This window comes from Equus quagga, chromosome 1, assembly GCF_021613505.1.
Source record: "Equus quagga isolate Etosha38 chromosome 1, UCLA_HA_Equagga_1.0, whole genome shotgun sequence".
In the NCBI taxonomy this organism is placed as follows: domain Eukaryota; kingdom Metazoa; phylum Chordata; class Mammalia; order Perissodactyla; family Equidae; genus Equus; species Equus quagga.
In genome coordinates, this window is record NC_060267.1 from 87,010,617 (window position 1) to 87,025,494 (window position 14,878).

The 14,878-nt window shown below is 40.1% G+C and overlaps 1 protein-coding gene across 7 annotated transcripts in view; it reads right to left on the bottom strand.

Moving 5' to 3' along the window:
* The window catches only part of MAPKAP1 (MAPK associated protein 1), a 224,554-nt gene that overhangs the window by 103,802 nt on the left and 105,874 nt on the right, over positions 1–14,878 (bottom strand). For all 7 annotated transcript variants that reach the window (XR_006889485.1, XM_046667870.1, XM_046667878.1 and 4 more), the window contains one exon: positions 13,894–14,066. Coding sequence is in view for 6 of the 7 variants with exons in the window: in XM_046667870.1 (XP_046523826.1) it covers positions 13,894–14,066 (173 nt within the window). In the remaining variant the exon portion in view is untranslated. The remainder of the gene's footprint in view (positions 1–13,893; positions 14,067–14,878) is intronic.

Below are 14,878 nucleotides of genomic sequence, written 5' to 3' on the forward strand. Positions count from 1 at the left end.
ATGGATGTTAGCTCAGGGCCAGTCTTCCTCAGCAAAAAAAAAGAAAAAAGAAGGAGGAGGATTGGCAGTAGTTAGCTCAGGGCTAATCTTCCTCAAAAAACAAACAGAAACTTAAGCTCCACTGCACATGGGCTATGCAATTTCAGAGAGTAAGTTTCACCTCCCTGAGTTTCAGTTTCCACTTCTATAAAAAAGGTATAATCACCTAACTCAGAGGTGGCTGTGAAGATTAGATAGTATATGTAGCATCTAGCACAGAACAGAGGCAACAAATAAATGGTATGGTAATTATAATAAAGTCAGATGGAAAACAACTCCTACAGTTATGTCAATCCTTAAAGAGAAATTGTGGGTACATATCAGAGCAATAAAGCAACAGTGAAACTGAGTGACATGTTCCATGTACACACATCTGTTACTGGAGTTAACATGTCCACTGTGCTCCAGCCTTGGGGCCACAGAACCTCTAGGGTTTTATGAACAGGGCAGACACTGAGGAAGCAAGCAATGGACAGCACACATTATTTATTGCCGTGTAAATCATCCTGAGGAACGCCTGTGATTCCCCAGCACCACAGAGGTTTCAAGGGCAAATAATAAGCCTATTGATCAAGGCAGAAAGCCAAACATTGGTATCAGAAGAATTCTGCTTTGATTATCATGGGGCACTTCCAAAACCCCTCAAAACAAACTCAACAAATGTCACAGGCTAAGATTCGAGAGCCAAAAGACTCACTGTCAAGTGCTATTATTCTCCCCAGTTCTTAAATATGAAGTGTAAAATCCTTTATTCATTCCAAAAACATTTGCAAAGTGCCTATCCTGTGCCGTAACCTGTCCTAAGCACTGGGAACACAGCAAGGAAAAAAATGAATGAGTCCCCCTATATTATATAGGACTAACGGAAGTCTTTTCTGGGTCATAGTAAGTTTAACAGCAAACTGTGCTCCGCCCCCTACAACTCACAAATTGAACATCTGAGGGGAAAATGCCTACAATTCCATACTCTATGCATGGACATGTTGGTTCCTTTGTGCCTTTATAAAAGAATCGCTAACATGAGAAGTTACTGTGGTATTCTGACTTCTAAAACTGTGTCAGGACTCCCAATTCGGACAAGTACAATACCCATCAGCATCATTAGCTACATTTACAGAGTGCTGCGTGCTGGACACAAGCTCAGTGAATCTTCACACCAACTCTGTGAGTCATTCATTATTACTCGTATTTTACAAATTAGAATACTGAGGCTCAATGAGGTTAAGCGGTTTGCTCAAGATTAAAGAGCATGTAAGTGACAGAGCTGAGAGCCAAACCCAGGCCGTCATGAGCCCTCACTCTTGACCCTCACCTGTCCCTCTGCCAAAGCCATGGTGTGTCAAGACTTCCCAAGGCCCTTGGGAACCCATGCCCCTATGGAAATGCTACATACTTCGAAAAGGAGGAAACCACAACACATTACTTATAAAAAATTAGAAGCTCAGAGATTTATTTCCACCTCCTCACTTTTACAGATGGGGAATAGATGCTGAGAAAAGAGGAATAACATGCCCACGATGACCGAGTTAGATTTTTGTGTGTGTGTGCGAGGAAGACTGGCCTTGAGCTCAAATCCATTACCACTCCTCCTCTTTTTGTTTGAGGAAGATTAACGCTGAGCTAACTATCTGTGCCAGTCTTCCTCTATTTTGTATGTGGGACACTGTCATAGCATGGCTTGATGAGCAGTATGCAGGTCCTTGCCCGGGATCCGAACTGGCGAACCCCAGGCCACTGAAGCGGAGCACATGAACTTAACCACTATTCCACCGGGCCAGCCCTGATCATCCAGGTAAACAGTGGTAAAGCTGGTCCTAGAGAACTCAGATCTCCTTACTTCTGTTCCATTACTCTCTGATCAAATCAGAAATTGGTAGCATTTTGAAATGGGGAGAGACAAAAGGGCAGCTGTGGTCCCTGACTCAGGAATCCCCCAAATATAGATATCTGGAGCTTACAAACAGTGAAAACAGGGGCGCCTCCTTATGACACAGTTTGGTGGAAGGAAGAGGGGGTTTGCAGTCAGATCTGGTTTTAATGCTACCTCAACCACTAACCAGCTCTGTGAGCATCTCCTACTGAGCTCCATTTTATTATCCATAAAAAGCTTTCCTTGATTTCTCTAGGAGAATCATTTGGATTTCTAGGAGAATCCAACTGATTCTCCACTGTGGTCTTACAGAACTTGGTTAATATTTCTGCGTGTAACTTATCACATTGTTCTTTTTCTATTTATGTATCCATGTTCTCTTAAAGAGCAGATTCTTCTATTGTCTTTGTATCCTCAGTGAAGAGTAAAATGGCTGGCATTTAGAAAGTACTTAACAAATATTTGTTGAATGAATGAATATATGAATGTGTAGACGGAATCACTCTACCCATGAAAAAACATAAAGGGTATTATTAATGATGTGTGTGTTAACGAGAAGGGGAGAAGTAATAAGCTCTTCTTTTTCTTGCTTGTCACACTGATATCTGTTAACCAAATGGGGCTTTCTAGGCAATGCACATGTGTCAAAGATTGCAATTCAAGACAAGGGGAAAAGGCCACAGGCAGAGGTGAGGATGAAAGAGGCATTTTTACAGTTCATCAACATATGAGTACTGGCATCTCACTTTTTTACACTGAGAAATTATCACAACTATGTAAAAATGTTCAATTATATACATATAAAAAGACACGGAAAAGCACCAAAAAGTTTACAAAGGTTATGTTTACATTTAAGCAATGAGCACTTTTTTCTTTCTGAATTTCTATACTTTCCAGATGTCCCATAAGTATGTATAAATTTCATTCTCCTTTCTTCATAAAAGATTTATTTTTTGATAAGGGTAATACATGCTTATAGCAGACAATTTAGAAATAAGAAAGAAGAAAGAAGGGTGGGAAATTTCTCACCCTGAGACACAGAGAGAATCACATGTCCTAAGGACTCTGAGCATTGCCTGCCTCACTCACCTCCCCGACCCTAAGTGTGGTCATTTTCTCTACCAAGTTCTGGAATTACAGAAGAAATAACCATATCTACTGCATAAGGGTCTTACAAGGATTAAGTGACTTAATTCATTGCACTGTGCCTGGCATGAAGAAGGATTCTCATTTTGCCAAGATCTCCTCCACCACTCTTAAGCTTCTGATTACACAGAAGCAGGATTAACTATCTAACAGAAGCACGGTGGGACAGCACGAGACAGAGAAATCCAAACGTCCTGCCTGTGAGTCACTATCAGAGAGGGAGGAACGACCAAAAGGCTAACAAACAAGTACAGGACAACTGGATCCACACCAAGAGGCTTAATTTTAGAGTTGGGCTGGCATGGAAGGAGCAGTCCCCTTAGTGACCATGAAGATTGTGAGAGGAGTGGAGTTTGAAGAACGAATGGAAGCAAAATGAAGCCTGTTGCCAAAAAGAGATCCTTTTGGGGGAGATATATATCTCCAAAGCTTTATTAAGGAGGAAAACTAACTGAATCTCACTTATTCATATTTCATCAAGTAAGGCTAACATTTTTCATTAGACAAATTTATTTCATTGAATTGTTGACCAATATTCATTTTATGTTCAAAGGCCAGTAAGGCTTTTATGAAGAGACAGAAGCTTAGCGCATATATAGATGGTATTTAATTCATACATGAAAATTCAGGAGATTCCAGGAAGCATTCCAGATGTCTACCAAATGTGATCTGACATGTTCAATTTGCATACTTATAAAAATTCACTCTTATCCTTGGAAAATGCGAAACACACAAGTATGATGATGGAACATATGCTTGCTTATTATTTTTTTTAATGAAAAATAAGAGAGCACATGATTCTGAAATGTCCAGAACTCTCATTACTTGGCCTTTGCTGTTTATTTTGATGACAGAATCAATATGAAGAGTGTGTCAGGCAGTGGCAGGAGAAAGAAAAGCCCTGACAGTTGCAGCTCAGAAGTTCATCTCTTTGAAGCCAGAGAAAAAAATTTTTAAGACTGTCAAGATTTCCTTTTCTCCAAAATAAAACCCCCGTAAGTGGAAAGTAAAAACTGATAAATAATATCATAAGGTTTGTCAAGCCATAGCAACCTCACACAAGAATAGTTAAGTTGAAATTTTCTGGTAAAGAAGCTCTAGGGAGAAAACGCACAGTGATTTCTAAACGGAAAAAACTTTCATATTGTTCTGTCTGAGCTCCTCTTTGGACAGTTTCTATTGCTGTCTTCAACTTCATTCTTTTTTTCTTTTGCAGTATCTAATCTGCTGGTAATCTCTTCTAATGTAGTTTTCACTTCAGACACTATAGTTTTCATCTCTACAAGTCCCATTTGGGTGTTTTTTTTTGGGGGGGGGGGTTGGTCAGGAAGATTGGCCCTGAGCTAACATCTGTTGCCAATCTTCCTCTTTTTGCTTGAGGAAGACTGTCCCTGAGCTAACATCTGTGCCAGTCTTCCTCTCTCTTGTACGTGGGATGCCGCCACAGCATGGCTTGATGAGTGGTGTGTAGGTCTGTGCCCAGGATCTGAAACCATGAACCACGGGCCACAAAAGTGGAGCATGCAAACTTAACCACTATGCCACCCGGCCAGCCCTAAAAACTTCTCTTGTTTACAGGAAAGCTATCTCAAATTAGCAGATAGAAGATCAAACTCATGCTGCTTCTCCTACTCCCCTTCACACACCAAAAAACAAACAAAACCGTCTTCCACTGCTCCCTACCTCAGTGAAGGGCACAACAGAAAAATGTGCAAGTCAGAAGTCTTTGCTACCTTCCCTCTCCCACATTTCCCACACCTAACCCATCTCTAAGTCCTGAGAATATTACCTCTTAAATGTTTCCACAATCTGTCCACTTCTCTCAGTCTCTGAGGTGGCCCCTGCCCACCTCTCAGGTCTCAGTCTCCCTCTGCTCTATTTTCTGCTCCCTTCTTTGTGCTCCAGCCACACTGGCCTGCTTTAGTTTCCTGACCACAGATGCCTGCCACAGCGTGGCTGCCATGTGGTTCCCTCTGCTGGGAACCTCCTCCTGCCAAAGGCCTCTGGTATCGCTTTCTCAGGCAGTTTCTCCCTGACTCCCAGTCTAGGTTCTCATAAATGGCATTCCTTTCCTTCAGAGTACTTTACTCAGTTTTTAAGCAAACAGGATTTGGTTTAATTACTTGAATTATTTGTCCATTTCCCTCACCAGACTGTGGAATTCATGAAAGAGAGACCATGTCTGGTTCCACTCACTACCGTATACCCAACAAAATGCCTGGTATATAGCAAACACTCAATAAATATTTATTGAATGCATGAATGAATACAAATGATAAGGGAAATGAGCCAGTTACTAAGTGCTATTACACTTGATAATTTCTTCTTCCCCATCAAACTGTAAATTTTTTGAGTGCAGCAATCGCATTTCTCTTGGTTTCCATTTTATCCTCAATACTGAGGGCCTGACTCCATAAATATTCTCTGAATGAAGGAACGACAAAGGGCTTAAGCCTTTGAGGTTAAGCGGGATTTCCAGAGAAGAGGAGTGAGAAAGGCATTTCTGACTAAGGAAACAGCAAAAGCAGACATGGTATCAGTGCCAAGAAGCTGCCGGTTAAGGAACGTGATGCGTCAGGATGCACGGGAGCATGGCTGGGGGCAGAATGGGAAGGGCCTCCTAGGCTGTATTATTTTGGCAAGTCGTTCTCAACAGTGACTCTACAGAATACAAATTAGAAGCAGCAACCTAGAAATGGGAGAAGAAGAGAGAGGTGGGCATGTGGACAGCAAAAACGGGGACGTATAAAGAATTCAAATTGCAAAGTTGTCAGAAAACATATAACGTAAGGTCAAATTCATACATCCTTTCATAAGCCCACATCAGTGTATCTTCCCACAGCACAAGTGCTAGAGTCATTAAGAAAGGGTTAAACTATGCTACTCTTGCTGAACTACTGCTAGTATCAGTTGTCGTAGTAGCTGGCTGTAGTTACTCAGCAGCAACAGAAATGAACATTTACTGAGCACTTGCCACGTATTTTTTCATTTTACTTTCAAAACTAGCCTATTAGAAAGTTGATATCCTCATTTTACAAGCGAGAAAACTGAAGTACATGCAGCTGAAGTAATTCATCCAAGATCACCCTGATGCGAAGTGTTAACACCAGAATTCAAACCCACACTTGGGCTTTGGTCCCATATGCTTAATCACTATGCTGTTACTCTGATTAAGAAGGCAGGGGAAAATGTTCACACATTTTAGAGAGTTTCTATGAAAAATTATTACCTTTTTTGAGGAAGATTTGCCCTGTGCTAACATCTGCCGCCAATCCTCCTCTTTTTGCTGAGTAAGACTGGCCCTGAGCTAACATCCATGCCCTACTTTATATGTGCCTAGCATGGCTTGACAAGTGGTGCCTAGGTCTGCACCCGGGATCTGAACCAGCAAACCCTGGGCCGCTGAAGTGGAACATGCCAACTTAACCGCTGTGCCACTGGGCCGGCCCCTCTATGAAAACTTATTAAAATAAAGTTCGGTACTGAATGAGATAAACCCTCAACTATCTATAAAACCTACCAAGTTTCCCAAGGGCTCTAGGTAGCTGAGGTTACATTAGAATGATGTGAATGGCAGTGAACTCCATAGCACGGCTACACCATGTCTTGGTATACTCTATAGATATACTTTCCAACGTGTGGCAACTGAGCACTTGAAATGTGGCTAGTCTGAATTGAGATGTGCTGTGAATAGCAAATAAATACCAGAAATTGAAAGCTTATGACAAAAAAAAGAACATTAAATATCTCATTAGTATTTTTATATCAATTACATGCTGAAATGATATTTTAGATACAATAGGTTAAATAAAACACACTATGAAAATTTCACTCATTTTGGGGAAACTAAAAAATGTGGTTACTAGAAAATTTAAAATTGCAAATGTGGCTCACATTTGCAGCTTGCATTATATATTTTTCCAGCTTTATTGAAATATAATTAACATACTGTCTAAGTTTAAGGTGTACGACATGTTAATTTGATACACTCATATATTACAAAATGTTTACCACCAAGTAGCATTAACTAACATCTCCATCATGTTACATAATTATTTTTTTTTTTGTGGTACGAACATTTAAGATCTATTCTCTCAGCAACTTTCAAGTATAATACAGTATTAACTATAACTGTTATGTTGTATATCAGATCCCCAGAAATTATCATCTTATAACTGGAAATTTGTACCCTTTGACCAACACCTCCCCATTTCCTCTATCCCCCAAGTCCCTGGTAACCACCATTCTAATCTCTATTTCTGAATTTGGCTTTTTCAGATTCCACACACAAGTGATATCATATAGTATTTGTCTTTCTCTGCCTGGGTTCTCTCTCTTAGGATCATGTCCTCAAGGTCCATCCATATCGTCACAAATGGCAGGATTTCCTTCTTCCTCATGGCTGAATAATATTCCATTGCATATGTGTATATATATATATATTCATATATATGTGTGTGTATACACACACACACACCACGTCTTCTTTATCTGTTCATCCACAGACAGACACTCAGGTTGTTTCCCTATCTTGGCTACTGTGAATAATGCTGCAATGAAGATGGGAGTGCAATTATCTCTTCGAGATCCTGTTTTCATTTCCTTTGGATGCATACCCAGAAGAGGTATTGCTGGATCACAGAGTAGTTCGATTCTTAATTTTCCGAGGAATCTCCATACTGTTTTCCACAGTGCTTATACCAATTTACATCCTACCAACAGTGCACAAGGGTTCCCTTTTCTCCACATCTTCGCCAACACTTGTTATATCTTGTCTTTTTGATGATAGCCCTTCTAACAGGTGTGAGGTGATTGTATTATATTTCTTTTGGACAGGAACTGCTCTAAAGCCAGAAATTTCCACTCACTGAGCATTGCAATAATCTCCAAAGTATACTACTCCAGTTTTCTAGACTACAGCAACATTCTTCAGGCTTTTAGTAGCTCACCTGTCAGTAGCCTGATAAAGAGCAATAGTAAATGAGAGACCAGTGAAATACGTTGAATGTCTAAGGAACGAGTGAAAAGAAGGAGGCAAGAAGGAATGGTCATTCTAATATACAATGGAGCCATAATATATGACTAAAGTCTCTGCACACAAATTGGGACTAGTCAAAATTACCCTTGAAAATCCCCTAAATTATCTATGAAGTAGAGTAAATGTGGTTTTGTGTAAAGAGCAGGTGCTTACCTCCCATCTCAAGTTCATGACAGGGTAAAACCTCACTGAATTTTATTTTTCTCTCTTTTACAAATGTGTGTTACTAAAAGATATTCACTCTTGAATCTGATGGAGAAATATAAATTAAGGAATGTTTTTAAAGATCTTACAGGTCAGAAATAGAACCACACAAATACAGTCAACTGATCTTTGACAAAGGAGCAAGGGTAATTCAATGGAGAAAGGATGGTCTTTTCAACTGGACATCCACATGCAAAAAAAAAAAAAAAAAAAAAATCTAGACACAGCCCTTACACCTTTCACAAAAATTAACTCTATGTGGATCATAGACCTAAATGTAAAGCACAAAACTATAAAGCTTCTAGAAGATAACACAGGAGAAAATCTAGGTAATTTTGGGTTTGGTGATGACTTTTAAATAACACTAAAAGCACAATCTATGAAAGAAAAAATTGATAAGCTGGAGTTGATTAATATTAAAAACTTCTGGGGGCTGGCCCTGTGGCCAAGTACTTAAGTTCGTGTGCTCCACTTCACTGGTCCAGGGTTTCGCCAGTTCAGATCCTGGGCACGGACATGGCACCACTCATCAAGCCATGCTGAGGCGGTTTGATAGCATAACCAGAAAGCACAACCATAGCACAACCAGAAAGACCTACAACTAGTATAACTATGTACTAGGGGGCTTTGGGATGGAGAAGGGAAAAAAGAAAAAAGAAAAAGAACATTGGCAACAGATGTTAGCTCAGACGCCAATCTAAAAGAAAAACTTCTGAGGCCGGCCTCGTGGCCAAGTGGTTAAGTTTGTGCGCTCTGACTCGGCGGCCCAGGGTTTTGCCAGTTCGAATCCTGGATGCTGACATGGCACCACTCATCAAGCCATGCTGAGGCAGCATCCCACATGCCACACCTAGAAGGACCCACAACTAAAAATACACAACTGTGTACTGGGGGCCTTGGGAGAAAAAGGAAAAATAAAATCTTTAAAAAAAAAAGAAAAACTTCTGCTCTGAAAAAGATGCTGTTAAGAGAATGAAAAGACAAGCCACAGCTGCTTCGACAGCCCAGGGTTTCACCAGTTCCAGGGTTTTGCCAGTTCGAATCCCGGATGCTGACATGGCACCGCTCGTCAAGCCATGCTGAGGCGGCGTCCCACATACCACAACTAGAAGGACCCACAACTAAAAATACACAACTATGTACCAGGGGGCTTTGGGGAGAAAAAGGAAAAATAAAATCTTTAAAAAACAAAAAAATACAACCTGATTAAAAAAGTAGGCAAAAGACCTGAACAGACAGCTTACCAAAGAAGACAAACAGATGTCAAATAAGCATATGATAAGATGTTCAACGTACCTCATTAGGGAATTGCAAATCAAAACAACAATGAGATACTACTGCACACAGAATGGCTAAAATCCGAAACACATACAAAACCAAATGCTGGTGAGGATGTGGAACAGGAACTCTCATGCATTGCTGATGGCAATGGCACAGAGTATAACCACTTTGGAAGAAAGTCTGGTAGTTTCTTAGAAAGCTAAACAGAGGCTTACCATACAATCCAGCAATTGTGCTCCTAGGCATCTGCAAAATGAATTGAAAAATCTTACGTCCACATGAAAACCTGTACATGAATGTTTATAGTAGCTTTGTTCATAACTGCCAAAAATTGGAAGCAACCAAGCTGTCCTTCAATAGATGAATGAAAAAACAAAATGTGATACATCCACACAATGGAATATCATTCAGCAATATGAAAAATGAGCTATCAAGCCCCAAAAAGACTTGAAGGGAACTTAAACGCACATTGCTAAGTGAAAGAAGCCAGTCTGAAAAGGCTACGTATAGTATGATTCCAGTTGACAATCTGAAAAATGCAAAACTATAGAGACAGCAAAAAGATGAGCGGTTGCCAGAGATGGGAGTGGGAACAGGGGGGAATGAATAGATGGAGCACAGGGCATTTTTAAGGTGGTGAAACCACTCTATATGATACAATCATTAGAGTTGTAAAAGGCAAAGAATGTAACCTAATGTAAACTACTGACTTTAGTTAATAAATAATGTATCAACCTCAGTTCACCAATTGTAATAAATGTACTGCACTAAGGCAAGATGCTAATACCAGGGGGAAATGAGGGGCAGGAAGGAGATATGTGGGAATCTCTGTAACTTCTGTAAATCTAAAACTACTCTAAAAAATAGTCTATTAGAAATTTTTAAAAAATCTTACAAGTAACCAGCCTCAGAATTAAAAATAAATTGAAATAAAAAAGAAAGTATAAAAAACAAAGCTTAAACCAAGTTGACTAACACAAAAACAACGTATCAGTGGTTACAATAAATGTTAGTAAGATAAACTTCCCTATGAAAACACAGTGACTTAGATTGGGTCAAAAAAGAAAAACCTCAGAAAATTATTCAACATATCTAAAACAAAAAGATAAAGGTAAAAAAGGTAAAAGGTTGAACAAAGATACACCAGACAAGTGCAAAGAAGAATGGGGGAAAAGTTCTTATTACTGAAATAAAGCAAAGAAAAAGGCAGGACACAATACATAAATAAAACATTAGGAGTGTTTCATACTGAAAAAAGTACAATTCACAATAAAGATATGAAATGCATGATTTTTTCCTGCACTAATACATATAAAGTGGAAACTGTTGAAATCGCAAGAGAAATTGACAAACACAAGAAAACAGAAATTTCAATCCATTTCTCTTAATCATCCACAGAACAGTCAAAAAATGCACAAACAAAAGAGTAATTAAAGATGGTGACTTATAAGTATATATTGAATTCTGTAACCTATAGAGGATAATTTTTTTCCAGGATCCACAGAATATTTATAAAAAATTTGTTGTCTAGTATGCCCCCAAAATATAAATAAATCTCTAAGTAGAAATTATATAGGCTACATTTTCTGATAAAAATTCAATAAACATGAATTTAACAAAGTCTAAATTAAAAAATTCAACTACCTAGAGAATGAAATTATTTCAGTTTCTTTCAAATATTTCCCCTAAAATCAGTGCATCAAAACAAGCAGGAATCAGCTTAAATACCACATTCCAATCTTTCTCAGGAGTTAACAGGTATAAGTGTAAAGGAAGCCAAGAACTCCAGCCAAATTCTCCATTCCTCCCCTGGAGCCAAAGTCTACTACCAGAGACCATTTTCAAGGCACAGAGACAGGAGAATGATATTCTTAAATAAATGGTTTTCTTGACAACCAGGCTGAATTGGAGGAAAGCTCTTCCATTCATCTAGCAATTTGGTCTCATATAAATGAAGAGCTCTTCCACAGGGTCAACCTACTGGAAAAGATCAAATAAGGATCTATTCTAACACTTAAGTACAAACAGAACAACGATTAAAAAATGTCAACATGCTAGGTACCCTCAGGAATATAAATGTTAAGATGTACTCAACTTCAGAAGCTTTCAAACTAGTATAAAAGACAATCTCTCTTTTGGGGGTTCAGAATTGCTAATTAAATGGTTTGAATCTTCCTTGTCCTTACTAATTTTTGGTCTGCTTCGTTTATCAGTTTCTGATAGGAATGTATTTCCCATTTTGACTGTGGAACAGTCAATGCCCCTTTATAGTTCCCTTAAAATATGAGAATATGTTGGTTGATGCATTCATAGAATTATTACATTATCTTGATATGTTATTATTTCACATACTGGTAAACTCATTCACAGCATGTTCTTTGGGAAGTAATACTCTAGAAGAATTGACTCCTAGCACACTCTGCCTATTTCTGTGCTTGGCTCTGTTTCCAGCCCACTAGGATGTTTATCTTGTTATTAAAGTACAAGCGTGTCAATAACACATTTCATTTATCATTACTATGTATCTGGAGCAGAACACAGACTTTGAAGCATAAATTTAAAGGGCCATCATAACTGGAAGTTCACGCTTTTCCCTCTGTTTACAATACCCTCCTCTCAACCTCTCTGCATCACTTTTCCTACTCCTCCTTCAGGTTTCAGTTTAGATGTCACTTAATCGAGGCTGCTTTTCATGACTCCACTCTAGTCACCAAATATGGAGTCAGATCTTCTTACAGAACCTGACTTTACTTTGCGTTTTTATTGTTTTACATTATGATTGCCTATTAATCTTAGACAATAAGCTCCTCGATGGCATGAACTGCCTTTTTCACTTCTCTATGTCCAGATCTAGCCCAGTGCCTGCAATAACTACAGACTCAATAAATGTTTTACTATCACCATAACAGAGTTCCATGGAAGGCAGTATAAGGCAACAGTGGAGATCCAGGGCTCTGGAGCCAGATCCTGGGTTTAAAGACCACTTCTATCACCTACTGTGTGATTTAGCCTCTCTAAGCTCTAGTTTCCTCATCTGTAACATGTATGTCACAATTCAACTCTGTCTTTGCTACTTCCTAGCTGTGTAACCCTGAGCAATTCCTTTGCCTCTCTTGGTTTCAGTTCCTGCACTAAGCACTGTTTTAAGGATTAACTCAGACAACATCACTGTGACTCTCTTTTGTGTCTTCTTGCTTCCACTTCATGCTGAAGAGGCCCAACACCTTGGCTCAGACCTAAGCAGAACTGGTGACAACACTTTTCTGAGCCTAGGTGGTATCCTGGTTGAAAAGGCTTTCTACTGCTACAGGAGCAATAAAGATTATCTTTATACTCACAATTTATTCAGGCAATGTGGATGGCAATGTCAATAAGAACGTGAAAGAGTAATTTTAAGTGCAAATTTAATGCACCTAAAGAAAAACAAAACAACAGCAGACTGGATCATTCTGCCTCTGAAAATGTGAGAAGAGAGAGCCTCCATGCGAATACATTTCCAAAATGAAGGCACCCACAAATGGAAGGCATCCATTTTGCTGTATCCCAAACCCTACTGCTGGGAAGAGCACATGAACCTAGAAGAAGGTGCCTGTCAGATAAGAAATTCAAGGATGGGAGAACCAATGCAGCAAAGCACTTCAAAATTCAAGTTATGACGTACAGACACAGAGCCTTTACTTTCAAGCGCTACATTTTTAACATAACTGTTTAATGAGGAGGAGAGCCTAGTGACTAAGAGAAAAACCAAGCCACTGACTGATAACAAAGGAAACTGTAATTCAGAGCAACAGAAATAAAGCAAAAACCTTGGCATCAAACAGACTGGGAATCCAAGCTTGACTGTGCCATCTCCCATTGGTGTAACCTTCAGCAAATAACAACTCTTGACCCTGAGTTTCCTCCTCTGCAGAATGAGGAGCATAATGCTCACCACAGCTCTGGGAAAATTAAATGAGAAACCAGGTATGAAGTGCCCAGTACAGTGCCCAACTCATGGTAGTTGTCCAACACTATTACTTCCCTCCCACTACCTTCTAAGCTGCTTTTATCAGCAAGCATCACAAAAGGGTTTGGGAACTGCTACGATGCATTTCCTCACGCCTGGATTCATAAACTTATCAATCTAGTTTCCAAGCAGATTCTCTGAGATAAGCCAAGGTACACAGGTGCAAGATCAGGTGAGCAACCTGACCTGGATCAGTGTGGACGTCTGGTTCTCAGGCCAATGCCTAGAAAGACTGACCGGGCCCAGAATGCAGAATGGGTGGCCAGGAAACAGCCAGAAACTAGAGCAGCCAAAAAGAAGGAGGATTACTTGAGCTTCGGCTCCCGTCCTTCGCTTGTGTACTGCCAACAGATGAGCCCGATCAGGTCCTGCACCCTGGCGCTGGCCATTGTCACCACGGTCATTGGCAGCAGTCTGTCCTGGCTTGAGTGCAGGGGGAGGTAGACGTCGATCTTCTTGGTTGCTGTTGTGCCTACATGACCCTGTGGACAGAGCACATGCACAAGGTAAAGCACACAGTCACAGTGATGCAGACCTTACTGGGCCAGAATAATGCTCTCCAGGGCCTGTGTGCAGCACAGCCATTTCTCATCCTTTTTGCACAGACCTGCTTAATGAGCCTGGACTGGTCCCAAAGTGGAAACACTGTCTAGTTTTAAGGGTTTTTTCCTTTTAATTTTCATTTTCTAATGGTTTAACAGATCCAGCTCTGCCAGCAATAAGGTAAATGAGCACTCCACCAAAATAAACAAACCAGAGTGGTGAGCGGACCTGATGTTGGTGTGAGGAGATCTGCTCTGCTACTTATTCAGTGTGACCTTGGAAAAGTCATCATGAGACCTTGGCATCAGCTGCCCTCCCTGAAAATTGCCACATCGTTCCTTGAGACCTTGGGATAAGCTGCATGGGAAGCTGCCATACTCTCTGAGGAAGCATTCAGGCCTGTAGCCCTGGAACCAAAGATTTGCCTTCTCAGAGACCATGGGGTACTAATTCCATGATACAGTATTTCTGTTTACTTCAGTCACCTGCACTGAAGTTCAAGGGTCCCTGGCCTTTCATTAGTGCCCTAACCACCATACCCACACCGCGCTCTCTATATATACCCCATCCTTCCTACACCCTAACCCTCCTCCCTCCTCAACCTTCCACTCCCCTCTGGAACTCCTGCACTAATTAGCAAACTTCCATAAATCATCACTTCTTTATAAAACACATTCCCTCTACCTCTTTGTCTTAATTGAAACCTGCTGGCCATTGAGGATACTGCTTTCTCTGCTGTCTAGAAGATTTT